This window comes from Mus pahari, chromosome 14 (assembly GCF_900095145.1).
Source record: "Mus pahari chromosome 14, PAHARI_EIJ_v1.1, whole genome shotgun sequence".
NCBI classification, from domain to species: Eukaryota; Metazoa; Chordata; class Mammalia; order Rodentia; family Muridae; genus Mus; species Mus pahari.
In genome coordinates, this window is record NC_034603.1 from 75726658 (window position 1) to 75754361 (window position 27704).

Here is a 27704-nt window from a genome sequence, read left to right on the forward strand (position 1 = left end):
AAGCAGAGCAGGGATTTTTTTCTGTTAATAATCCTTAGCATGAGTTTCTCCAAGAGAGTGGGCTGAACAGGAATGGAATCGTGAATATTGCTTAGTTCTGGTTTAAATTAAGGAACCCAGAGTCACTGTACTAAAGGTAGTGACCTTTTTGTAAATTGTTATTAATAAGGAAAAGAAAATATGCCTTTGCCTCTCTGCTCTCTTTAAACTTCACCGTTTTGTGGTAAAACTTAGACTTTTGTGCTCTCTAAATAGAAAGTTCCAAGTCATTTCCCCATCCAATTGAAGGAATTTACTGGTTATGGGGGTGTTCTGATATTTGTCTCTGATAGGTTCATATAAAAACAACACGGGAATGATTCTTAGTATTTAGAAGTTGCTTCCCATCGAGATAGTGAAGTCCTTTGAGATTTCACTTCTACTGTTTTAATAATAGATAACGCTGGGGCAAGCAAAATAACTCAGAGGATAAAGATGTTTGTGGCCGAGCCTAGTGACCTGGGTTTGACCCCGCAGAACAAGTGACTCCCACAAGTTGTTCTCTTACTGCCCCTCCCCCACATGACGGGGTGGGGGGTGCATACAGGTAATAAAAGCTAAACAAATAAAAATAAACAGTGAATCGGGCGACTAAAATTTCATTGTACAAACTACCAGCTTTACATAAAAATAAAGTGTACAGAGCCACTGATAGCTGAATTTTACATTTTAAAACTGTCGAGGAAGATATTTGTTGATCTGTCTTAGTTACTGTGCTATTGCTGTGAAGAGACACCTTGACCAAGGCAACTCCTATGAAAGAAAGCATTTAATTTGGGGCTTGTTTGCATACCGTCATCATGGCGGGAAATACAGAGGCACTCATGGTGCTGGAGCAGTAGCTGAGAGCTTTATGTCCTGATCAGCAGGCAGCAGGCTGAGGGACTGGGCCTGGCAGCAGGGGCTTTTGAAACCTCAAAGGTCCCCCACCCCAAGTGACATACCTTCTCCAACAAGGCCACACCTTCTCCAACAAGGCCACACCTCCTACAGCAAGGCCACACCTCCTAATTCTACCCAATAGTCCTCAAACTGGGAGCTACACATTCAAACATATGAGCCTATGGAACCATTCTCTTTCAAACCACCACATTATATCATGTCGGATTTCTCAACGTGAACAGGGAGCAGAAGACATTCTACCAGACTCTAGGAAACTAAAAAGGGCTAATAGGGAACATTAACATTTTCAGAGAGTAGCAAATGCCAATTAAAAAGTGATACTAGTTTTTTAAAAGATACAGTTTGCACAGACCCAAAACGCTGTTAATGTGACGCTGGCACTCTCTCAGACTGCTGCATGTCTTAGAGATTTGCAAAATAAGTTTAATGAGTAATTTGGGAGGAAAGCCGGACTGCTTTTTTATGTCTATTGAAAATCTCTTACGTAGCTGGAAAGATGAGTTAGTCAATAAAGCACAGGCCCTGAAAGCAGGAGGATCTATGTTTGATCCCTGGAATCTATATAAAAGCCAGGTGCAGTGACTTATAAGCCCAGGATGGGGAGAGTGGGGAGGGCAGGAGGTAGACATAGCATCTTGGAACTGGCTGGCCAGACAACCTCCTCAAATCTGCAAGTTCTAGATTCAGTGAGAGACTCTCTCAAAAACTGAGGGGGAAAGCGATTGAGGAAAGCACCTGCCATTGACTTCTGACTGCCACACTTACCACACATGCTCACAAGCATATACATACACGTACATATATGAAATAAATCCTGTTTGTTTGGGTTGGGGTTTGTTTGGGTTGGGGTTTGTTTGGGTTTTGTCTGTCAAGACAGGATTTCTCTGTGTAACAGCCCTGGCTGTCCTGGATCTCACTTTGTAGACCAGGCTGGCCTCGAACTCAGAGATCTGCCTGCCTCTGCCTCCCAAGCGCTGAGACTAAATAAATCTCTTATATGTTGGCAACTGAGACTACAGCAAAGATTTTTATTACTGGAATATTGTAAGAACCAAAATTAGTAATTACAGGGGAAGATTAATCAAATTATGTTATATCCATACAATGGGATAATAAGGTCATGTTTAAAAATGATTGTGTAAAATATAGATAGAGGATTTGAACATATGTATAAATGTATACATGTTAAACCTGGCTACTTTTTAATGGTCAAATTATGTTAATTTTCTTCTTTAAACATCACAGTATTTTCCAGATTACCTACAATAGCATGGATACAGAGTCTGAAAAAAGATGCAATTGAAAATTCCTAGCTTAGTAAGCTAAAACTCCATTTCTGTTGATAGATAATTCTTGATTATTCCTAAGAGTGGAAGTAACTGATGGTCCACTACAGTGATTCAAAGTCTGTAACATTTATTGAGTCTTACATTTTTCAGGGTGTTTATCGCTCATATTCCTTCAAATGACTCGACAAACTCATGTTGAAATTTTTGAATCCTTGGCTTCAAAATACTACTGAAGAAAAGAAAAATGAGCTATCATAACTCTGGTCTACATAAGCATTCTCCAAGAGTTATTTTTGGAGAGATTTGAGGGTAGATATTAAGGGAGTAAAATTCCTTCCCTCATTTCCTCTGCAATGAAATTGACTTAATTACATTTTTCCTTTGTTCCTCCCCCTCCGTGGAAAATATGTGATGTGACTGCCTGTGTGTATGCATGTTTGTATGTGTGTGTGTGTGCACCCACAGGTGTGTGTGTGTGTGCCTGAGGACTAATACTGCGGGTCTTTCTTGATCACTCTCTCCCTTATTCATAGAGGCAGGCTGTCTCATTTGAACCCAGAGCTCATCTATACGGCTTGTGTAACTAGCCATTTTTCTATGGGGACACTACCTTCTGAGCACTGGAACTATGGATGCGAACTACACCTACCTGGCAGGGGAACTGAACTATGGTCCTCATGCCAAAGCAAGCACTCAGTTACCCATTGTGCACCTTTGTGACTGAGTTTTGCAATGTCTAAAAACCATGTGCATTTATTGGTACTGCATGTTTTGAGATATACATGCAACGTGGATTGAGAAAATTCACACACACACACACACACACACACACACACACATTGCTTTATGTACTTATCCATTTTACAAGGTGAACACTATAGCCAAACCCTGAGGGGATTTTTCAAGGATACAATATACAGCTCTCTCCTGCAGTCAAGCAAGATGCTTAATGTAAACAAGTCTAGGGGAAGAAGATGGCCCTGGTCCCATCACTGTGAAGTAGGAGGGAAAAGAAAGCGGCAAATCCTCTGAGAAAAGGCCAAAGAAGCTCAACCCCAGCCCAAATGGGAGGCCTGATCCACCCAGCTGCAACAGCAAAAAACCATCCTCTATTAGCAACTCAAAGTACCTCATGCCATTAACTAGTTCTCTGAGGCCCTGGACTGCCAAACAGCTACCCAGCTGCTTAAGGCTACCCACAAGTGTAGGGCAGAGACAAAGCAGGAGAAGCAGGGAAGGCTGCTGGCCAGTGCTGAGAAGAAAGCTGTTGGCAGAGGAGGCCACCTGCCCTTCTAGCAGGAGCCAATAAGGTAGAGACTAAGAAAGCTCCGTTCTTGGCGATTGCACACAATGTGATGCCATTGAGCTGGTGCTTCTCCTGCCTGCTCTGTGTCACAAGGTGGGGATCCCGTACAGCATCATCCAAGAGAAGGCCAAGTTGGAGTGGCTGACCCACAGGAAGACACGCACCACTGCGGCCTGCACACAGATTAACAAAAGACAAAAGCGCTCTGGCTAAGCTGGTGGAAGCTATCAGGACCCAATTACAATGACAGCTATAAGGAGATCTGCCACCACTTGGGTGACAGTGTTCTGGGAACAAAACCTATGGCTCCCATTTTCAAGCTGGAAAAGGCAAAGGACAAAGAACTTGCCACTGAACTAGGTTAATTGTACACTGCTAAGTTTTCTGTACATAAATGTAAATTTAAAGTTGCCCTTCAAAAGGTACAATATAGCTATTGCCCATAGTCACCACACTGAATGGCCACTATAGTCCTCTTGAATTTCTCTCTTCTACTTGGAAGTCTGTATCCTTTGATCAGTAAGTCCCCCCCCTTCCAAGGGGTCTCTGACTAGACTCATTTCTGCACATGTGGGTTTTACAATCTGATTCTTAGTACAAATGATCTGGATTGTGGGATATCGCTCAGCTGCGAGTGTGTTCAAATATGCTTTTGGAAACAAAATATTCTTGAAAGCATTCTGCATTCTTTCTTCTGTAGCACAAATTGCCTCTGAAATAATGAACAATTGCTATCTCTTCCAGGGAGGTGGATTCCAAAGCGCACCTTGAAAGACTGTAGTCTCTTTCTGTAAGCTGAAAACAGTTAATTGCAAACAAGCGACTCCTCTACTTTCCTTATGTAAACCTGAAAAGATGCGTCAAGCTGTGCTTCTGTGAGGTTTGGCACCACACTGAGTGCATCCGCAAAGATTCTGCAGAAGGGATTCTGTTGTGAACTTAGGTGAAAAGCAGCGGCACACTGAATTTCATCGAAGGGAGTGTTTTTACAATTTAAATTTTGTTTCTGTTGGTATTTTAAATCACCCAGTTCAGAGTTTCCAGAACATAAAAGATCAAAGAACACCACTACACAGCAATGTTGGCCGCCCGGAGGTCCACCAGACTTCCTGGGAAGCGCAAAAATACATTTTCTCCCCTTCTTGCTGGTACTATTCTGTATAGAGTGTTAAACAGAAAGCTTTTTAATTTCAGTTCAGGATCTTGCAGGGTTAGTGTTTTCAGACTTATGATGGTTCTAAATAACAAATGAAAATATCCTGCTCGTTATTTTGAATAATTCACCTCTGGAGTGTGAGCTAACAAGGGTAAATTTTGCCTGCTTCGGACTTACTCAACGGTGATGTCTGTTCAAACCACAGGCTTTTCTGCCAATTACTCTCCAGTAGTTCCATCACTTTTGAGTTTTTCTTGTTCTTTCTCCTCAATCTTTAAAGTGCTCACAAGCGACTGAGTAAGAAGCCGGGGAAGATGCAGCATCCACTGTATAAAGTCCAGGGATCACAGAAGATTAAGCCTGGAAACTAACCGCTCCGGGTCGGAAAGGCTAAAACCACGAGCTCGGCGCCTGCGCAGTAGACTAGACAGTTACCATCGCAACGGAGCAGCTTGCTGGGGCCATTTCTCCGAGGGTGGGGAATAGTGAGGAGGGAAGTCTCCGCCCTTAGTATGCGAATTGCCCGAAGGGCGGAAATTCCCGCCCCCTCGGACTTGAGGGGTAGTGACGGACCTGACCCGGAGCGTCGCCATGGCAACAGAGTTGACTGCCAGCCGCAGCTCGAGGGGGCGGGACAGGAGAGTTTACTAGTCCCGCCCCCGGTTTGCTGGACGGCCCGCAAGGATTTGAAACCGTTTGGCTGTGGCGGCTGGGCGTCGGCGGCCGAGTGGACGGCTTGCTTGTTGGGGCGCCAGGTTCTCTCTCTCTCTTGTTTCTCCCATCGATGATCCCCTCCCGCTTCCTACTCCCAGGTTCTGAGTGGAATTTTGCGCGGGATGGAGCCCCCGCGCGTGCGGGTTGGCCCGGGGAGGGGCGTCGCCCGCAGGCCTGGGACCCGCGCCTGCGGCCTGTGTGGCGCGCGCGCCGGCGGGGTCAGCAGCCGAGCGACGGCCAGGGAAAAGTTCTCAGGGAAGTTTGGGCAGGCGGCATGGCGGGACCCAGAGAGAGCCCTGAGGCAGGGGGCTTGCGGTTGTGAGAAGAGGTCTGTGTCCTGAAGCAGGTAGGACAGCGGCCCGGGCCTGGGTGGGCCACACAGACGCCGCTCCCGGTGCCCACACGGGCAGAGGAAGTGACCGCCGGGAACCGGACCGTTGCAGTTCTTAGGTGCCATCAGATCAGTCAGAGGAGGAGAATCAGACTGCAGGCCGGCTCCAAGAAAGTCCTGATGAACAGTGAGCTTGCAAGGACCCAGCCTGGAGTCCCTGCCCACTGAGGACCCAGCCTGGAGTCCCTGCCCTTTGGGGAGACACAGAGTGTAGTGATCCAGAGAACAAGTAAACAGGACAGCTGACCTTCGTTTTGTGTTCGAGACAGGGTCTCACTGTGTAGAGCTGGAATTCAGAGATCCACCTGCCTCTGCCTCCTGAACACCCACCCTCCCTTCCATCAGTATGCTGGTATGTTTATGATTTGCCTTTACTATTTAAAGATACATGAAAGTAAGACAGAAAAGGCAATCAAAATGCCAGTGAACCCCATTACACAGTGACCACCTCCCCAATGCCCAGCAAAGCGGAGAGGAGGATAATTGTGCAATGTTCAGGTCTGGCGGATTGTCTCCTGGATTTGGGTCAGGTCCTTCGCGCTGTTAAGCCCCAGCTTCAAGCCTGTAAAGGACAGTGGAAACTGTACCTGTCAAGTTAGGTGCATTTGAGGACATGCCGGGATACGGGTATGACACTCATAGGCTTGACCTCAGATATTTTCAGGAACTGTCCAACTTGTTTTAAAGAGAGTCTCTCACTTGGACCTGGGCTCCCTGATTAAGTTTACGTGGCAGCCCAGTGTCTTCTGGGAAGGCTTCTATTTCTCCCCCCCCCCCCAAAAAAGAGGCAAACCACCCCCCCCCCCAAATGTGTAACCTGCAAAAATCGTGCCCAGGTAACCCTTGTTGATTTGTTGACATCTCAAGGCTTCAGTATTATTCTTCACAATATACTCAAAATATAATCTGATGGAACAAAAAGCATTTTACACAACTTTCAGGAATATATTGCACTTGGCGAGGTACATGCTATGCATATGAAGTGTGTTCTTGGCTTCGTTGTGTCTCTCCTTTTAAAGGTCGTTGCTATGCTGGCTTGCTTGTGGTTTGCTGACTTCTATGGCAGTCAAGCACCCTAAGAAGGTCTTAGCCCATTTCATATTTCATAGCTGTCCACAAAGAAACGGATTGTTTTTTAAAGGCGAGACCAATGAGTTAAATAAAAGACTATAAATACAGAATATAAATAAAAGAAGAGACACCTAACTTCTTTTATTCCTTCTGAGGAATTCCTTTTTATTCCTTTTGTATACGCAATAGTCACATTGTAGTTGGTATCAGTGAAAGGCATACTATGAGTAATTTAATCCTAAACCAGAATAGAGCCTTACTTATTTTTCAGTTTTTTAAAGCTTTTTGAGAAATAGTTTTTCTCCATAGCTCTGGCTGTTCTGGAGTTCACATTATGTAGACCAGGCTGGCCTTGAACTCACAGATACACCTGCTTCTGCCTCCCAAGTGTTGGAATCAAAGGCATGTGCCACAGTGTCTGGTATTTATTTTTCTATTTTAATACCTTAAATTCAAAGTTCTGAGGAATAGTATAAAAACCTTTTCAACAGCTAGACATAATTTATGTGTGCAATGTAATTTGTGTAGCAGGAATTCCTTCAAAAATTGAAATGTTAATTTATATTTTTTTGGTGGTGGTGAATGAATAGGGGCAAGGAAAAGCAGATTTTTTTAGCTCCACTATGTACCACTTCAGCTCTGTTTTGACGTGGGTTTGGCATGCACATAGATTTGGAGGCCAGGGGTCAAACTTGACCTCAGATATTTTCAGGAACTGTCCAACTTGTTTTAAAGAGAGTCTCTCACTTGGACCTGGACTCCCTGATTAAGCTTAGCTGGCTGGCCAGTGAGCTCTAGGGAACCACCTGGCTCTGCCCTTCCTTCCGGTGCTGGAATGACCCGTGCCACCACTTGGCCAAGCTTCTTAGCTAGTTACTGGAGAAGCCTGTTCTCCTCTAGTAGGCACTTTGCTGACTGAGCTGTCTCCCCAGCTTTCGTTTGTTGTGATGTTCTTAGAATGAGTACTTGATTTGGTTATTACAGGGCCTGATAGCAACTCAGATAGCCTTTCTGCTATTCAAAGTACTTTTTTTTTTTTTTAAGTTGGAGATATTGTTGATTTACATGCAAATGGCTAAATGGTTAGATATAATGACTGTAAGAGCTAGGGATTTCAGAATTTTAATCTGGGATTTGTGTAATTATGATTTTGGTGAGTCACTTAACTGCCGAATTTTAGTCTCCTCTACTATCAAACACTAACATTTCCACAAAGGTCAAAGGATTTATTGAGAATTAGTGATTATGAGGGATCTTTTTGCTTTGGCCACAGCAAACAACAGGCTTAGGCAGGAATCTGAGTACCAGGGCACTGTGTGCAAGCTGGCGGTGCATCAAGGGCAGAGCTGGGCTTACAGCTTTGGATCTAGCAGTTTCCATTGGTTTATGTATCCATTTGAGTAGTTGTTTTCAACTTTATTATCTAATACCCAGTATTCTAGCATACTGTGCTTTATATAATATCATACTGTACTTTTACCAAGTACATAACCAGATATATTATAGGATTTTAAAATGAGACAAATCAAACACAATGCCTTCAAACCTATCAACTAGTCATAAAATTAATTTAAATCAAGTTACTTGATTTAGTTTTTAAAAAATTAGTTCATTAATTAATTATTTATGTAGTGCAGAGAATTGAGACTAGTGCCTCATATATGCTAGGTAAATACTCTGCCACAGAGCTGCCTCCCCAACTGTGATGGTTTGTATATTCTTGGACCAGGGAGTGGCACCATTTGGAGGTGTGGCCTTGTTGAAATAGGTGTTTCATTGTGGGTGTGGGCTTAAGACCCTCACCCTAGTTGCCTGGAAGTCAGTCNTCCACTAGCTGCCTTTGGGTGAAGATGTAGAACTCTCAGCTCTGCTTGTGCCATGCCTGCCTGGATAATGGACTGAACCTCTGAACCTATAAGCCAGCCACAATTAAATGTTGTTTTTATAAGACTTGTCTTGGTCATGGTGTCTGTTCACAGCAGTAAAACCCTAAGTAATACAGAAGTTGGTACCAGGAACTGGGGTATTGCTGTGATGGGCTTGACCATGCTTTTGTTTGGAAGAATGTGGATTTCAGGACTTTGGATTTGGAAAGTGGTGGAATGCTTTAAATGGGGCTTAATGGACCATCCTAGTAGGAATATGGAAGACTTGCTGAGAGTAACTGCAGACCAGGTCCAAGAGGTTTCAGAGGAGAAGAATTTCAGAATGTGGCATAAAGACTGTTTTTGTGGTATTTTGGTGAAGAATGTGGCTACTTTTTGCCCTTGTCTGAAAAGTCTGCCTGAGGCTAAGGTGAAGAGACTCAGATTAATTGCATTGACAAAGGAAGTTTCAAAAAAGACAAAGGACGTTTCAAAAAAAATCCCAGCAGAGACTTTGTTCTCTGGTTAAGTCTTATGAAGAGAAGTTTGAACAAGCATAGCAAGCTTAGAAAGGAAAAATATAAAATATATGGTTCGAGTATTATATATTCGGGTACCAGGAAGTGAAATGGAGCAAAATCCTGTGTTCTAGGAGATAACAGATTAAGGGAGTGGGACCTTGGGGCAAGANNNTACCCAGCTAAATTTAGATCCAGGCATGGTAGTATACACCTTTAATCCCAGGAGACAGGCATGCTGATCTCTGTGTTTAAGGTCAATCTACAGAGCAAGATCCAGCATAGCCAATCTTAGGTAGTGAAGGAGTGGGAGAACAGAAAGCTGGTGATAATGTAATAGAACAAGGGAGCCATGTTCTAGCTCCTACAAGCAGCAGAACTCTGCAGTTTCAGCCATGTGGCTCTGGCTCTAGAGGTAAGAATGGAAGGAACTACTGGGACAATTGATGCTGGTTAGCTGGAGCTAAGAAATTAGCAATGATTAAGAAGAGACCAGCATCACTGAGGTGAAATCTTCTGGGAAGTGTTTTCTGGGAGCACAAAGAAGCTGTGTTCCAGAGATAGCCAAGGTTGTACCTTGTGCTGCAGCTGGACTTGGTAATGTATAAGAGTCAGCCAGGTGGTACTGGTTTTGAAGGCATGAAGGTGTCATGAAGAACAGCTGAGGCTTGGCACTGTGAGAGGTCATGGAAGGCCATTGGTGAAGGTATAGCCTCTGCTGTAATTGATGGCCCAGGACTGAAGGGGTCATGCAAAGGATTTGAGGCTTGGTACCATGAAGAAAGTCTATGTGAGGCTATTGATGAAGCCTAGTTGGAGTGGAACACCCCAGTGTATTGGAGATGTCAGTATCATGGGATGATCACCAAGAACAGCAGCTGTAGTGGAGTGGATCAACCTAAGCTCAGTGCTACAGAGGGCTGAGCTGAAGAAGTGATGCCAGCCCTTAGGAGGAGCCCAAAAGATCAAGTGGAATTCCAGACACTGAAACAAGAAGCTGTAACATTGAAATTGCCTTGGATGCACAAAGATGTTAAAGATGCCAGAGCCATGGGATACATGGTGAGGAAAGCTGCTAACAGGGAGAGGAACCAGCCCAGGAGAAAGTAGTTTGTTGGGGTCAACAAAGATGAAAAAGGAGTGGAGATCTGAAGACCACTTTGACATCAGCCATGAAGATGCAGAGTTTGGAATTTGCCCAGCTGGTTTCCTGTCTTTCTTTGGGGATTACAGTTAAGTGATTGGATGGATCTCAGAAGAGACCTTGAACTTTGGACTTTTAACATTGCTGAGACTGCTATAGACTATGAGGACTTTGAAAGTTGGACTAAATGCATTTTGCATTATGTTATGTTTAAGTATGACCCCCCCCCCCAGACTCATGTGTTTGAACAAGTCTATGGGGGCCAAGGAGTAGAATGTGATGGTTTATATATTCTTGGAGTGGCACCATTTGGAGGTGTGGCTTGTTGAAATAGGTGTGTCACTGTGGGTGTGGGCTTAAGACCCTCACCCTAGTTGCCTGGAAGTCAGTCGTCCACTAGCAGCCTTTGGGTGAAGATGTAGAACTCTCAGCTCTGCTTGTGCCATGCCTGCCTGGATACTGCCATGCTCCCACCTTGATGATAATGGACTGAACCTCTGAACCTGTAAGCCAACCACAATTAAATGTTGTTTTTATAAGACTTGTCTTGGTCATGGTGTCTGTTCACAGCAGTAAAACCCTAACCAAGACACCAACCCTGAATAAAGTTAGTTTAACCATGTCTTAAAATTGAAAAATATTCCTTCCTCTGATCCACAGAAAGTAGGATGGCCATTTTGGCAAATGCATATGGGGACAATTGTGGAGTTTTCTTTGGGATATGTACAACTTCATATCAAACAGGACATTGTGCAGTAGATCCAGGACACTGTTGTAAGTATGAATTGGAATTTCAAGGAGAGAGTAGAGTTAGCAATACAATGTAAGGGTGTGTGGCATAAGGAAACAACCTGCAGTTCCAGGACTGATTGTGATTTCCCAGAGAGAAGGGGAAACGTCAGATTGAAAGGAGACTGAGGAAAGGCCAAGGCAGAATCTGGATTTAGTGTTGGCTGGAGAAAGGAGTCATTGAGAGACGGAGAAGAAATGACTCCAGAACAGGAGCCAGTGAGCCATTGAAGTTAAATATGCATTTGTAGGAGCGGTGAGCTGTAAGGAGGGCGAGGCACTGTGGATTTAACAAGTAGTGGGTCATAGGGCATCTCTGAAAATGCTTAGAACATGATTGAGCTGAAGGAGTAATTCCCAGGGAGGATGAAGCTGGAGCAGCACAGTGCCAGCAGACTGGAAAATGGAAGGCTAGAATGAGAGGTGGGGCGGAGGGGTAGGAGCCTGTGGAGTTAGAGTGTGAAATAGGGCAGAGGTAGGAAGTGGTGATAAAGGAGAGGAGGAGCTGCCATCTTAGCAAGAAGAGTTCCTGCTGCTTGGGCTGTCAGAAAGGAGCTAAGGTATTTCTGTAAGGATGGTCCTTTCAGTGAGGTGGAGGAGAACCATCTTACTAGGGCTCTTATCTATTTTTTATTATTATTAACTAAGTTTTTTTTTCCCTTTAAACTGAGAGAAGAGTTGCCATTCATTAGGGGCCTTTAAGTTGTATGTTAAGTTTTAAAAGTTGCTTTGTGGACTGAGAAAAAGTAAACTCTTGAAAGTTCCCATAAGTGCGCACGAAAGCTACCTAACTCCAAGGCACTACCATCTCTCTTCTGTTGCTCCTTGGTTAGGGAGTTACAGAGTGATTGGGGGAATCAAGGGCTAGTGGTATGGTATTCCTAAGTGGAAAGAATAGCTCCAAGGGAGTGAGGTGGGGGTGGAGACTGAGGAAGCAGAGGAAGGGAGGTGCAAGTGACCACTTGGAGATAAGGTGCTACTATCAGGTGGAGGTGCTTGTAATGGGACTGGAAAGCAAGTGGTGTAGCCAGGTGATTGGAGGCCCCAAAGAGGGTGATTTTGTAAGTTGAAGTTGGAGGAACACTAGTTGGAAAGTGGCAGCAAGGATCTGAGCCAGGGTTTTCCCTCCTGAGCACTATTGGGTGGAGAACATAAAAGATTGAAAGAGCACATATGTATGTGCAATAGTGAGACCATAGTTCCCACTCATGGCTGTGATTGGTGAGAGACAGGATGGATGGTCTCAGAAGCTACTGGTGATAAACTGTGCATTCTTTGATAAATACTAGAAAATGGTTTTGTAGGGAATGGCTAAGCTGTGGAACAAGACAGCTTTTAAGACAGAATAGAATTTCCCCCCAGGCTATAGTTTGTAAATTAAATATGTGGCAAATTGGGTGATATATATTATATAAATATAGCCTTACCGTGGTAGTTCACATTTTAAATGGACATATTGATTATGGATGTATTTTTCTTTTTTTCCTTTTTCTTCAGTTTTGTGGTTTGAACTGGTGCATATGTGTGTGCACACACACATTTATTTTATTTTATCTTTTTTTTTTTTTTTGCGGTTTTGTAAACTGAACCTAGGCTTCACATATGCTAGACAAGCACTGTATTCTCTATACCTTTTACTTGTTATCTGTATAGAATTTCCAGGCTTGCCTTGAGGCCACACAGTATCCCAGGCAGTCGTTGAATATTCTGACTAATGGCGTTACATGCTTGTGTGGCAGGTAAGGGTTGGATGTGTTTGTGTGTGTGCACGTGCATGTCTGAGTGTGCTGATATGTCGAGGTCATTTTTCATTCTCTTTTTACTTTATCTTTTGAGACAGGGACTTTCACTGAACCTGGTGCTCATCTATTAGGTAGACTGGCCTGTGAGTTCCAGGAACCCACATGTCTCTGTCTCCATTGCAGGAGGATTACAGGCACATGTGACCATGCCTGGATATTTTATGTGAGTGATTCAAACTTAGGTCCCCATGCTTAAGCAGTAAGCTCTTTAGTAACTGAGCCATCTCACCATCTTCTGGACACACTTTCACATAAGATATTTTATTTCTGCTGTTGTCAGTTTTACCTCAATTATATATTTAGTATATACAAAGACTATTTTTAGAAGTTTAATGTGAATTAAAGAATTTTAAGATTTTGGTATACAGTTCAGTGAATTTTTTTTAATACAGGTTTCTAGTCTTTTCTACTATTCATGTACAGAACAGTTAGTTAAACACCCCTAGTGGATTTTTCTTTTTTCTTTTTTGGTAATCATTTCTCTCTATTCAAACTCTCCTTCACTAATGACCTCTGTGAACCATTGACTCTTCTCGCTACGGAAGGTTTTTCCTTTCCTAGGAGCTCATATCATAGCAATGGGCTTGGCATATATTACCGTTTCCTTCACTGGATTTTATTTACGTTGTTTTGTATTTCAGTATTCATTCTTGGTTGCTGTGTTAGTATCCATGATTATATTACAATTTGTGTGCTATTTCTAGGGTTGATTTAGAACACACATGATATGCACTCACTGATAAGCGGATATTAGCCCAGAAACTTAGAATATCCAAGATACAATTTGCAAAACACATAAAACTCAAGAAGACGACTAAAAAGTTACTCTAAGCACCACATCTGTACTTTCTGTGTAATATAGATTTTGCATTTCATTTGAGGTTTCTTTGGCTATTTGGTAGGTGCTTGGCTACCTTTGAAAGACGCTGACAAGTTATTTCTGGAATGTCCCTGTCATTTCACAATCTGACCAACAATACCTGAGAGTTCTGTGCTCTCCATCCTCACCAGCACTTTGCATTGCTTACCTGCATTTTGGCTGTCCTCATGTGGTGTTGGGGTATTGCAGTCTGGTTTTCGTTGAACATATTTTTACGTACATAAATTGTCATTATTTGTATTTCTTCTTTGGTGAAGGGATCAATGTTGTAAAATATAATGTGAACTGACACATAGAAGTCTGAGCTGTTTGAGGGTTCAGGGCCGTATTTAAAACCATGTATACAATCTCCAGTGACCACAGGGTAGTTGGTGTAACCATCACTTCTGATACTTAAGTTTTATTTATTTTCACCCTCTTTAATCTCTCTTTTAAAATATACAACTGATTGCTGTCAGAAGGATGATCCTTGTCAGTATTTTAATGGATGTTCTTTTTCTTATGTCTAAATGATGAGTTACTCATATTTTCTATATTAATACTAATTTTATAGTATCCTGGGATGTTGAACCCAGGATCTCACAGCACATAGCGCTGAACCACAGCCCTACATACTTTTCCAGCCGCTCATGTGCTATTGATTGAAGTGGTTTATTTTTTATTTTTTTACTTTTTATTTTAGTATAGAATAGAGTTTATTCAGGACATGGGGAGGGGAGTTATGAAGGTAAGAGAGGCAGAAAAAGGCAAAGAGAGTAGAGAAAGAGAGAAGTAGAGGAGTAGAGGCCATGAGCAAGTGTGGGGGGGGTGGAGCGGGGGGGGGGGAAGGCAAGAGCAAGAGCGAGCAAGAGAGCGAAGTTGTTTATGAATTCAGGATTGGCAAGCATTTCCACCCAGTCTCTAGTTTATTTCCTCAGTGAGTCTTCATAGATTAAAACCTTTTTTTTTTTTTTGGTGTGTGGTGTGTATGTGTGTGGTGAAGTCCAATATTGTGTTATAGGTGTTATAGTCTTTTATTTTGTATATAATTTTATTTTTGCCTTAATAAAGTCATGGAGATCTTTTTCTTTATTTTCAGTGTTTACAGTTTACACTTAACTCTACTGTTAATTCAGAGTTAATTTATGAATATAGTATAGCATTATTGTTACAGCATTGTTTGTTATAAAAATTGTCATTTTTCTTTTATTATGCTTTTGTTGAAAATCAGGTCTGTTCTTTTGCCTGGTCTGTTTGGTCTCTAGGCAGTACCATAATGTCTTGACTAATATATCTTAAAATAAGGTGATATGAGACCTCCAACTTTTTGCTTCTTCAAAACTGTTGCTACTACTCTGATTCTGTTATGCTTTCACACATTTTAGAATTAGCATGTCCGTATTTACAACAAATGTGCCTGAATTTTGATTGGAATTCATTGTATAGCAGTCATTTTAAGGAGGACTGGTATTAATTGACAAGCTTTCTTTAATGTATTTTAATAATAGTTTCATGGATTTCCTCATACAGGTACTTGATGCTTAATTTTAACTCTTCCACAGACAGGATTATGGATACAGGAAGTGAAGAAGAAAAATGGGAGAAGCTAGATGCAGAATTTGATCACTTCGTGGTAGATATGAAGCCCTTTGTTCTAAAATTACCCCATAGGTCAGGTAAGATTGCTTTGTTTGAAATTTGTTTGAAACTAGACTATTTGTTTTTAAGTTATTCTTGCTATGTAGCCCTGGCTGGATTGGTGTTCACTATGTAGCCCAGGATATCCTCCAACTTATGGCAATCTAACTGCCTCAGCCTTCCGAGTACTTGGATTATAGGCATGTAGCAGCACATCTAGCTGAAATTAGATTCTTACAATTAAAATAACATTATTTAATCTGACCAGTTATATTAGCTATTAATTGTTTTATCTTTGTGATGCCATGTCATGTGTCCTGAGGTAAAGCACGGGATCATAAAGTTAGGGACTTCTGCTTTTTCTTCACTGTCTTCCTCCTCCTCCTTTGGAAATGACATTCATTTCATGAAGCCACTGTTGACCTCTGCCTCTGATTGATTAACTGATATGATCAAACCTCTGCCTTTGATCCATTAACTGATATGATCAACTGCTAATGACTTTTGTTGTGGTCATACTCCTCATTTCTGTCCTATTATCCCTATTTTTTGGAATGAGAGTCTTTGTTTCACAATGGTCATTTACAGATATTTAAGGCACCAAAGGGCAGTTTCATAGAATATAGGGGTTTAAGGTGATCTCTGAGCTGTGGGGGTCATATTGACTGTGAGGGAAACCCAGGTTTGGTAGGCATTGAGTAGGGAATGTGGAGCGGGGCCAAGAAGCTATGGCTTTTACTTCTTCCAAGTTCTCATTTCCATGAGCTATCTGAGAGGGTTTATACCCAAAGCGAGGCACTGACTTAATACTATAGACTTATCACAAGGTGCTGCCTTGAGAGACAGTGTGACACAGAACGGATGCAGTCTGCTCAGTCATTGTTCTGCAGCATGCGACCTTCTCTGGCCTTCCCTCGAACCGCCTTCTGCTTCTTTCCCTATGCTGTTGGTCCTCAGCCTTTCCGTTCTTCTATTGCTCTTCCCATCTCATGGCTTCAAGTTCCTTCAAATGGGCTGACCAAGATGACTTTAAATAGTATATAATGATACATCTATGTTACATCCTCTTCTGATAGTCACTACTTTTTAAAAATTACCACAAATTAATTGCTTAGAATAATGGGTTTCATGCTGACAGACTCATACCCGTTATAAACACCGTATTTGCTTTGCTTATGGCCCTTCCCTTTATTATCCCCCCTTGCCTCCCGTCCCTGCTTCTCTTCCTTTTCTCTTTTCAGGTCCATGTTGTCTTCTTTTTAAGTCTAGATTTTGTGTATGAGAGAAAATACATGATATTTGTCTTTCTGAATCTGGTTTGTTTTGCTTAACATAATAACAATCTGTAGTTCATTTCATTTCCTTATAGATGACATGATTTTGTTTTTATGTCTGAATAAAATCATACTGTATATACATAATATTTTTTAACATTCATTTTCCCACTGATGGACACCTACTTTGATTCCATAACTTTATAATTACTACTTTTTACTGTTTTTTTTTTTTTTTTTTTTGGTCTTGGATCTGCCAATTAAGAAATTTTATATTAGAATTTCCCATTATAAATGTATCTCAAATCAAACCATTCTCATATTTTGTCATTTAAAAATAGATTTTAGGTATGTAGAATTGCTTAAATATAACCTTAGGTTCAAACACATTATCTATATGTAACATTCATGACCCTCTTTTACTACTTCATAATGAACATGTAGGAGCTCATATCCTATTTAAGAACTAGAAATGGGTACCAGCTCATCTAGTCTTACAGCTACGTATGACAGTGTTTTAAATAGAGAACCAAGATCTCCATTAATCAAGTTGCACCATAGTGTGTGCATTGAATATAATGAAGATGCCAGTTTGGTATAAGATATAAAGAAAACACATACTTTCCAACTATTTGCTCAAGCTTGCCAGTTCCACTTCTGTATTTTCTTTTTGCATAAAGTACACTGGATATTCATAAGGTTTGTTTGGTGATCATATAATTTTCAAAGCAAAAATACATACTTTTTTTTTTTAAAAAAGGCCTACCCCCATACCTGTGGTGAGATTACAAAGTGGTAAATCCAACCTTAGGGTTTTTTTTTTTTTTTTAGACAAAACAATAAATGAACATGACCTTCATAATCCAAAAGATAAGTGATTTGTATAATATATATAATCCACAAATTGAGTTAGACTGATAAAACTATCAGAGTAGTGTTCGTGAGAGTTAGCAAACCCTGTGTTACAGCAAGATAATACACTCAGTGGGTCATTATATGTGGATTAAACTGCTACATTTTTAGCTAGTTTTTTTTAAAAGGATAATTATTTCATGAAATTACACATAAATAGTAATCAATTATTTTAGAGATAGTAAAAGAAAACCTTAAATCAGCTACAAATCCCTTGAAATTATTGGCTTTAATAGATAAAATGTTTGGATTTAATTTTGGAGATAATGTGTACTGCTTAATGGTCTAAGGTTGTGCTTTAGTTTTGGATGTTTGTATAGTTAGGCGTTAGGAATGGCTTTTTCAGTGTGTCGAAAGTAATTTTATTGATATAAAATTTGCAGCAAAATTTTACCTAAAAGCATGTTTGATAGTATTCAGAGATTTTTTATTAACTTTCAAAGATAGATTATAAAAGTTTTATTTTTATGAAAATACGTGTTCACATTTGTGTTGCCCAACTGCAAGTAACTAATAAAGTTAAACTGTAGGCTGGCAATATACAGTCTATTTTCCAGCCCATACCCATTTGTTGTTGTTGTTGTTGAAAAGTTTTATTGACATGTAGCCATTTGCTTGTATGTGGTTTATTAATGCTTTCTTGGTAAGGTGGCTAGAATAAGCTAAGCCAGAAATTACATGGCCTAGAAAGCTTGAAGCATTTATAGTTGGGCCCTTTACAGAAGATGGCTGATCCCTGCTCTAGATTACAGTAGGTACTTATGCCTTTATAGTTTAATGTATTTTCATTGAAACATTAGGTTTCACATAGTTCTTATGTACTTACAGAACGGCAGAGGTGTGCTCTTTGGATCAGAAAGCTGTGTGAGCCCTCAGGAACAGGTGCAGGACTTATGGGTAGGAAGAATCGAAACCTGTATGCAAAGCTGTTACTGCATATGCTTAGGCGAGGAATACTTGAAGGCCCTTTTACACACCGCCCTGAGCCAGGAACGCTGAAAACATTGCCATCATACATGGTAGGTACCAACAACCACAATAGTTTCCATTTCTTTAAAAATGAGTGTGATTTATCATTCCTTTGGGAGTGGAAGTAATATTGAGATATATGTGCTGCTTAATACGTAAGTTAAAACTTTTCTTCTCATTCATTTTTTCCCATTTTCACTAGAAACATTATTCTGTTATATTTTATTCACTTATATTCCATTATATAAAAACAAATTTTAAAACTGACCTTAATTACTTACTAATTTTAAAATTTGACTCTTAATATTTTAAATACTTCAGTAAATTCTAGCATATTAATTCTTTCATATAATATTTAACATATTATCAGTTTAATGGCTTTTAGAAGTTTCTTTCTAGTCTGTTGAAACAGTAAGTTAGAATTTAAAAGTGGTTTTCTATTGTTGCTTTATTTATTATCTTCTTTGTTACAAGGTAATTATTTTTTAGCTGGTTGATGAATTGTCTCTGTCTTGCCCCTTGTAAACATAAATTTGTCGTTTTATTTGTGTGGGTTTTGAGTATGATATATGCCTAACTGTAGTTGAACACACACACACACACACACACACACACGACATATAAAGTTCATCTATACATATACGTATATGTACATATATACATATATGTATAGATGAACTTCAAAATTATTATATAGAATTTGTCTACATTTTAGCAATTTACTAAAGAAAGTCTAGTGACATGGCATGCTGCACACCAGAGGATAATTCCTTTTATTTGTGGCAGAATGCAAAAACTTTTAATGCTATTATCTATTGTAAAAGGAGTAATATACAATTTGCTTATGCCAAGATCATCAGTAGTGGGGAAATAATTAGTTGATTGTGTATTTGATTAGACATTAGAATGAATACATTACTCTCCCTGTTATCTGTGAAGCTTTTACCTGCCCCCACGAGGTTCCCAAAACTGCAGATAGAATGGAATTGTTTGTATTGTACTGTACTAACATGTAAGACAGCTACCAAATGACTATGAGTAGGTATTACCTTAGTCAAGGTTTCTAGTACTGTGATAAGACATTATGACTATATGTAACTTGGGGGGGAAAGGGTTTATTTCACTTACTTTTCCACATCATACTTTGTCATTGAATAAGATCAAGGCAGGAACCTGGAGGCAGGAGCTGGTGCAGAGGCCATGGAGGGGTGCTGCTCACTGGCTTGCTCCTCATGGCTTGTTCAGTTTGCTTTCTTTTTCTTTTTGTTTATTTTTTATTTTATGTATATGAGTACCTTGACGCTGTCTTCAGACACACCAGAAGAGGGCATCGGATCCCATTACAAATAGTTGTGAGCCACCATGTGGTTGCTGAGAATTGAACTCAGGACCTCTGGAAGAGCAGCCAGTGCTTTTTACCTCTGAGTCATCTCCATGTCTCCAGCCCTCAGTCTGCTTTCCTATAGTACCCAGGTCCATAGGGGTGGCATTGTCTACAGTGGACTGGAACTTTCCACATCAACCACCCCTCAGGAAAGAGCCTTTCAGGCTTGCCTATGGGCCAGTCTCAACTGAGTTCTCTCTTCCCAACTAACTCTAACTTGTATCAAGTCAGCATAGAACTAGGCAGCATAATAGTGTATTTTGTGCAAATAGATCTTGCAGGAGATAGTGGAACAGAGATTATGAGCGTTTATTACAACTAGCAGAGGCAGGTGGATTTCTGAGTTCGAGGCCAGCCTGGTCTACAAAGTGAGTTCCAGGACAGCCAGGGCTACACAGAGAAACCCTGTCTCAAAAAAAAAAAAAAAACAACTTAGACTAGCACTCAATTTAAAACTTATTTGTGGAATTTTCCATTTACTGTATCAGACCATGGTTTATTGTAGATAACTCAAACCATGGAAAGAGAAGCATTGTGTAATCAAGGAACCCATATCTCACTAAAGAAGAAATCACCCTCCCTTCTATGACAATGAGAGGGTCACATGTCAGTATCTCCTGAAGAGCAGCCCCTTGAAGACTTCTGTGTTGACTTAGTTAACTGTTGCTCACATAGAGTTTTCTTCAGGAGCGTATTACAAACTAATGGGCTATGTCATCTCAGTGTCTAAAATGAAATATTTTCAGAAGTACATCACATCTCAAGATATGAATATATTGTGTCATATTTTCCATTCACCATCAATTTTATAGAGTTGTAGGGAAGGGCTTTATTTTACAGATAATAAGAAGGCCTGGAGCTTTGTCTTGGCCTCCCAGGGAGTGAGCAGTGTGGTTGGAACCAAATCCCATGCTTCTGGTTTTGTAGTTGCCACTGCACTGAGTGATTATGAATTTTAGTTTTAATTTCTGACACGTCTTAATTATGGCCACTCCAAATACTGATTTTGTGTATATGCATGTTCACATGTGCAGATTAATTGATTGTTACAGGAGTAAAAAGAGTAGGACATAATTTTAAAAGTTTTTCACTTAACTGTATTCAACACATGGGTCATGACCCATCTGGTAAATTTGTTTCCAAAAATATTTACAATTATGATTCATAACAGTAGAAAAATTACAGTTGTGAAGTCACAACAAAATAACTTTATGATTGGGGGATCACCACAACATGAGGAACTGTATTAAGGGTCGCAGCCTTAAGAAGGTTGAGAACCACTGCTATAAATCTAATAGCACTTAAAGAAATAATTATTCCCAGATTTACTTGCTGGGTAGTTATTCTGTTCATTAGGTCTCTAATATAGTAGAACATAACTGAGATGTAAATATACTAGCCACCTTATTTTAATATTTCATAATTTATTATGTATTGAATGATAAATTTTATATATTTGTCTGACATTGAATTTAAATTGAATATTTGAGGAGCTTTTGCTAAACTTAAAAATTGATGGAAATTTTAAGTGTTTTCTTTATAGTAACATTTTGTAAGAATGATTTCTCTGATATTTAAAAACCAGTCCATCTATTTTGATGAACCAAATAAAGCACAACCAAAAGATTCAAGCCCAGAGAAGTTACCTGACTGGGTAATGGGTGAGCTGCAGACAGGCGAGCAGAGGTTAAGTGACTCATGGCAGTGTTCTTCTGGAGAGGACAACACGCTGGTACTGTCGGCAAGTGATGCTCACAGGTATGCCAAGACATTATGTTTTAAGTTTTTAAAAACTTACTCTTCTTTTGCAATTGGCTCATATATCGAAGCTTTTTTTTCTTTTTAATAAGGACTTGTTTTACTTTATATTTTCACTAATGTTGAGTAGATGTTAGGTAGGTAAAAATAACAGGCTTTAAAATTTACTACATAGTTAATATTATGTTACATTTTAAGCCATTTAATGGAATATCTGTTCCCTTTTCTCTCTCTCTCTCTCTCTCTCTCTCTCTCTCTCTCTCTCTCTCGTTGTTTGGAAAGTATGCCTGAGAATCTTAAGTAACATAACTGCCTTATTTAGGGTTTTATTGCTGTGAGCAGACACCATGACCAAAGCAACTCTTATAAGGACAATATTTAACTGGGGCTGGCTTACAGGTTCAGAGGTTCAGTCCATTATCATCAAGGTGGGAGCATGGCAGCATCCAGGCAAGCATGGTGGGGGAGGACCTTAGAGTTCTACATCTGAATGCCACTAGGGGAAGACTGGCTTCCACATGGCTAGGAGGAGGCTCTCAAAGCATACCCCCACATTGACACTCTTCCTCCAACAAGGCCACACCTCCTAATAGTGCCATTCCCTGGGCCAAGCATATTCTAACTACCACAACAACTACATGTTTTCCTTTAGGACAGCGTTATCAACAAAATGTAACATTTTGCACACAGCCGTGTTGTACCTTCTGTGTAAACACCTCTCCTTCCACAAACCCCTGAGTGGTGCTCACTATTTTCATTTAATGAAATAAGAATATAAAAGTGACCCATTCAACTGCCTTTTTGGTAGAGTATTAAGCCTATGTAGGATTTTTCATACAAATAAAAGTAAACTTCTAAGTTATAAAAATGTACCAAAAAACTGTTATTATTGCTGTATAAATTTTGGCCTTTAAGAGGGAGAGATTTAAATTTTGGTTTTTATTAAATTTTGATTTTTCCTGTTGACATTGGAATTTCTTGAAATGTTAAAAATACTGGACAGTGTCAGTTGACACGTACCCCACTTTATATTTCATTCTCTTGGTAATTTTAATTTTATAAATTTGTTTCTATTAACAAAGCAGACTTTCTTGTTCAGTATAATTTCTTTCATCTGTTTCTTGTTAAATGTGGAAATGTTATTCGTAATTGGAAGTGCATTCACTGTAGATGTTGTCTGGTTGTGTGTCCTTTAGACTTGCGATATTATGAAGGGGAAGAACAGTTGAACACAATTAAAGAGTTCATGAAATAATTTTATTAGAAAAAGTAAGCAAACGAGAGTGGAGAAGCAATGAAGGAAGAGGAGTGTCTTCAAGATTTTTTGTTTTTTTGATCTGTCAATATTAGCAATCAGTTTTTTTGGTCTTCCTAAAAATGTAAAAACCTGGTAATCTTTTTGTAAGCTAGCCATGGGGTCATACATTATAGATGAGTAGTTATAATTGGGTACTCTGTTTCTGTAGTGTGCTGTTATTGAGTTTTACATTTTGTGTGTGTTAGTGAGCACGAACCTTTTTCTTTAAATAAACTTTTCAGAAAGTGCAGAGAAATATCTATCATCTTGTCTATCTATCTATCTATCTATCTATCTATCTATCTATCTATCTATCTATCTATCTATCTATCTATATCTATCTATCTATCTCAAACAATTCAAGAAGGGAAGGGCCATTATGTGTTTGCAGAAGTGCTGGGTTTGACAGCATAATCACTCACCTGTGGCCTGCTAATGTCCTTTGGCTGTGGCCATGACTGTTTGAGCTGTAGGGGAGAAGGACACATATGGCTTGGCTGTCCTAGCTCGGCTGTCCTAGCTCAGCTGTCCTAGCTCGGCTGTCCTAGCTCTTCTGTCCTAGCCTTGTACTGTTTGCAGACGCTTGTGAAGATTGATATATGTGGAGAGGAAGGATTCAGGATAGCTTAGACTTGACAGGAGTCTAGGTGAATGGACATTTTCTTCTTTGGACCTCAAGATAAATTTTAAGAAAAATACAGTGAAAATATTCTTTTTAAAAAAAGATTTATTTTTATTTATGTGTGTCTGTCTTTGTTGAATGTATGACATCTGTGGGGTGCCCATGAAGGTGGCCAGAAGAGGGAGATGGATTTCCTGAGCTATAGTAACTGTCAGTTGTCAGCTACCCAACTTAGGTGCTGGGATCCAAAGTAGGGTCCTCTGGAAGAGCAGCAAGAACTCTTAAACTGCTGAACTCTCTCTAGCCCCAGCGCAAATCCTATCTACGTATCACCCAGCCACTTGACTTCAAAATGAAAACATAACAAAATCTTGGTCCACTGTATTAGCTACCTTTTTTTCACTGCTGGGACAAAATATTTGATAAAAGCTATTTAAGGAGGGCAGGGCTTGTTCTAGTTCAGTGTGAGGGGACAGAGTTTATCATTTCAGGGTAGGCATGTTAGCAGGAACCTGAGGTGTCTGGTCACACTGCGTGTGTGGTCAATTTTCTACTTTTCTCCCTGTTATTCAGCTCAGCAGCCCGGCCCATGGGATGCACTGCCCATATTCTGATAGAGCTTCCCCGCAGTTAAGCCTCTTTGGAAATCGTTTTACAGATATGCTCAGAAGAACATCCGTGTGATTCCAAATCTCATCCACCTAACCATGAATTAACCATCACCACTATCTATAACTTAAATAATTTTAATGAAAAATAGTTACTTGATTACAGGCATGTTATTGACTAAACGTTAAGCAAAGAAAAAGCTGACTGATGCCCTCATCAATCCCATCCATCCTCCAGCCTCACAGCCTCACAAAAGTCTGGCATCCAAGCCAGTTCTGGTGACACTGTTACTTCTTCCTGTAAGCCTCCCCACTCCCATTGCTCTCTATTGCACTCCTCCCCTTTGCAAATATTTAATGTCTATCTTTTATGGTAGAGTCCAGTTTCTTAAGGTAGGAGTTGTGTTTCTCATATTTGTGATTTATTTTCAATTTCTCATAGTAAATGGAAGCATGTTAGAATTTTCCCAAGTTATTATATTCAGTGGGTTACATGTGTGCTTGGATGAAGTTATTAGTCATTGCTACATATTTAATTCACTGTGCAGAAAGACCTTCTAAGGTAGGCATATTGTAGCGGATGTAATAGTTCAAAAGAATTTTAAAATTGAACTTTTAGAAAGTGTAGAGGGGAGAATAGACTTTTGAAAATGGGGGACACATAGCCATGCACTGTAAAGATGCCTGTACACACTGTGAGGCACAGCACTGATGGAGCCGGAGAGGATGTGCCAAAAGGCCAGTGTCATGAGGCTGATGGTCACTTAGGGTCATAAGGCACGTCTCAATATGTTGTACTCCTTTAATAATCATGGCTTGATTTATTTTAACATTTAAATTTTATTTAAGCTTTAATCCACACAAGTTTTACTTAACAGATATTTGTCATTGTACATACATGGAGACATTTAAAAACTAAAACTGATATTTATTTTGGCTAAAGTCACAAAGATTGGTTGAAGGCTGACTGCGCTGGGCCTCAGCTCACGGAGGACCTGAGGAGCCCACCAGGCCGCTTTCACTCTGGCTCCTCCGGCTAAGACTGCTCCTTTACTCTGAGTGGTCATCTGTGCTAACGAAGAAGTTGGTATCTGTTGATGTTGACCTACTACATCTAATAGCTTCTGTAAGAAATTGTTTTAAAAAGTTTAAGAGGCTTATAATATTTGACACATGTATGTTTTTATAGTGAATAATTTATTGTTACTTAGAACTGAAGTTTAATGCTGCCTCATAAATTTTACAGCCACTTCAACTTGTCCTTTGAAAAACCTCTTTAATCTTAAAAGATTTTTCCCCCTTAGTGTTTCTTTTTTGATCACTTTATAAAACCCTGCTTTACTTAGACCTTTTTGTATGTGAAGCATTTCTAATGGCATTTTAGATTATGCTGTTTGTGCCCTAGCCTTTTTATATTATTAAAGATGCAGAGTCCTTTTGAAGCCTTTTTGTTAGGGTCCCTATTCAGGAGAGATGACACCTTCCTTTACCTTTATTCTTTTGTAGGCTTGTAGCAGCCTCGCTTCGTATTCCCTAGAAGGATTACGAGGCCACATTCTAACTCTTATTATCATGCTTCCTTTTTGTCTCCCCCAAATGCAGCATGCATTAGTATATTTAGTATTTTACACCCAAAACTCCAGTAACAGTCACTCCTCAGGTTCTCTTTTATTGCTTTTTTCATATTTTGGGGGGAACATTTACATTATTACCCATGTTTTCTTTTAAGACCCACTGATCTAAATGGCATTATTAAAATTCTGCTATTACATTTTTGTATTTAGTATCTGGCTTTTTTCTTGCCAAAGAAATACTGTAGTTAGTTGTGTTTGATTTTAGCTGGTTATGACTATAAGATATTTCTAAGGAGCTCGTAGACATCAAGGTCTGATAATCACCTTGTTTTTATGATGGGGTGTCTCTAAGGTAGCCTTCAGAACTTGACTCCTGATACTCTTTGTATAATTTCCTTCTCGTGGACATGGGCAGGGCCTGTGACTGGTTTCTAACCAATAGAATGTGGCAATGTTGATGTCATTCCTGTGATTTTTCTTTTCTTATGTGTCAGTATGGCCTTATTGCCATAGCCTTTGTTGACTTTGAAGAAGTAGCTTTCATGATTCATGTAACCACAGGGAACTGAATGCTGAGAATCATGGGAACAGGAAGGAGCAAAGGGTAACACGCACATGGGTATGAATTAAAACACAGATAGGATAGTGGTTGGGGTTTTCAAATATGATTTCCATGAGATAATATGGAGGTAAACAACCTTGGCTGTTAGTTTGGCCCAGCTCTTAAAGGTACTAGTTCATCAGTTATAGTATCAAGAATAGATGTACACACCTCATGTGCTTTAGACTATAATGGATTCCTAGAAGATGAATTGCTCTATTGGTGGGATTGTTTGTTGATTTAATATGTTGTATGATGGTTTAAAATGGTGTATATGGACTATCTTGGGAAGATATTTAAGATATATAAAGTTCTAAAAAGTGCGTACAGGTATAAAACACTTGTATGTAGATGTGTTTTAAAGACGTGTGTGTGTGTGTGTGTGTGTGTGTGTGTGTGTGTAAAGTTACTGGATGTCACTTTTAGTGAGTGGGACATGCCTGGAGTATAGAGATAAAACCACCTTTTGTATACATGTTGCACACATATATACATACATGCATACATACATACAGCCAAATTGCCTTCTACAATACTAGACTTTTTAAGAGCTTTGGTCATACAAATTTCTAATATTTGTGCTGAAATTATTACATTTAACCATATAACAAACATGTCTGTAGATGTAACAAACCTGTGTGGAGATTTAAACATAAGAATGAACATTTCCTGGTGAGCAAGCATTCCACATATTGTGAATCTCACTTGTTTTCTAGTTTGTTAAAGCAGGAAAGCCAAGCGAGCCATTTGTGCTGTTCTTGGAGTGCCCAATCTACTTTAGGTACTGTTCTGGATGTGTTTTTTAATTATCTGGTTTGTTCCTCTCTGTAAACCTGGGAGGTTGACAGCATCGCTTCTCTGTATCTGTGGAGGTAGAAGCAGCCTCAGGAGCCCACAGGGCTTTCTCAGCAGTGACTGGTATTGGAATGGGTTGTGTTTCTAGGATACACTTATCTACAAGTAACTTAGGCAGAAATCATAGAAAATTCACTTTTTAAAAAAATTAGTGTTCAGGTAATATGTATATGGGTGTTTCGCTTGTATGCATATCTTACGTGCAGTGTGCATGCAGAACCTATAGAGGCCAGAAGAGGTCCCAGTCAGATCCCCAGGGATTATAGTTATATGTGGTTAAGAGCTGCTATGTAGGTTCTGGGAATTGAACCTGTGTCCTTTGGAAGAGCAGCCTGTGCTCTTAACCACTGAGCCACTTCTTCAGCC

At 40.0% G+C, this 27704-nt stretch overlaps 1 protein-coding gene across 1 annotated transcript in view; it reads left to right on the top strand.

Annotated features, from left to right (window-relative positions):
* Positions 1–5370: 5370 nt before the first annotated feature.
* Positions 5371–27704, top strand: part of Cep112 (centrosomal protein 112) — a 412705-nt gene continuing 390371 nt past the window's right edge. The window contains exons 1-4 of the mRNA XM_029545985.1: positions 5371–5448; positions 15409–15522; positions 18499–18689; positions 21609–21781. Coding sequence (XP_029401845.1) covers positions 15417–15522; positions 18499–18689; positions 21609–21781 — 470 coding nt within the window. The 5' untranslated portion in view covers positions 5371–5448; positions 15409–15416. The remainder of the gene's footprint in view (positions 5449–15408; positions 15523–18498; positions 18690–21608; positions 21782–27704) is intronic.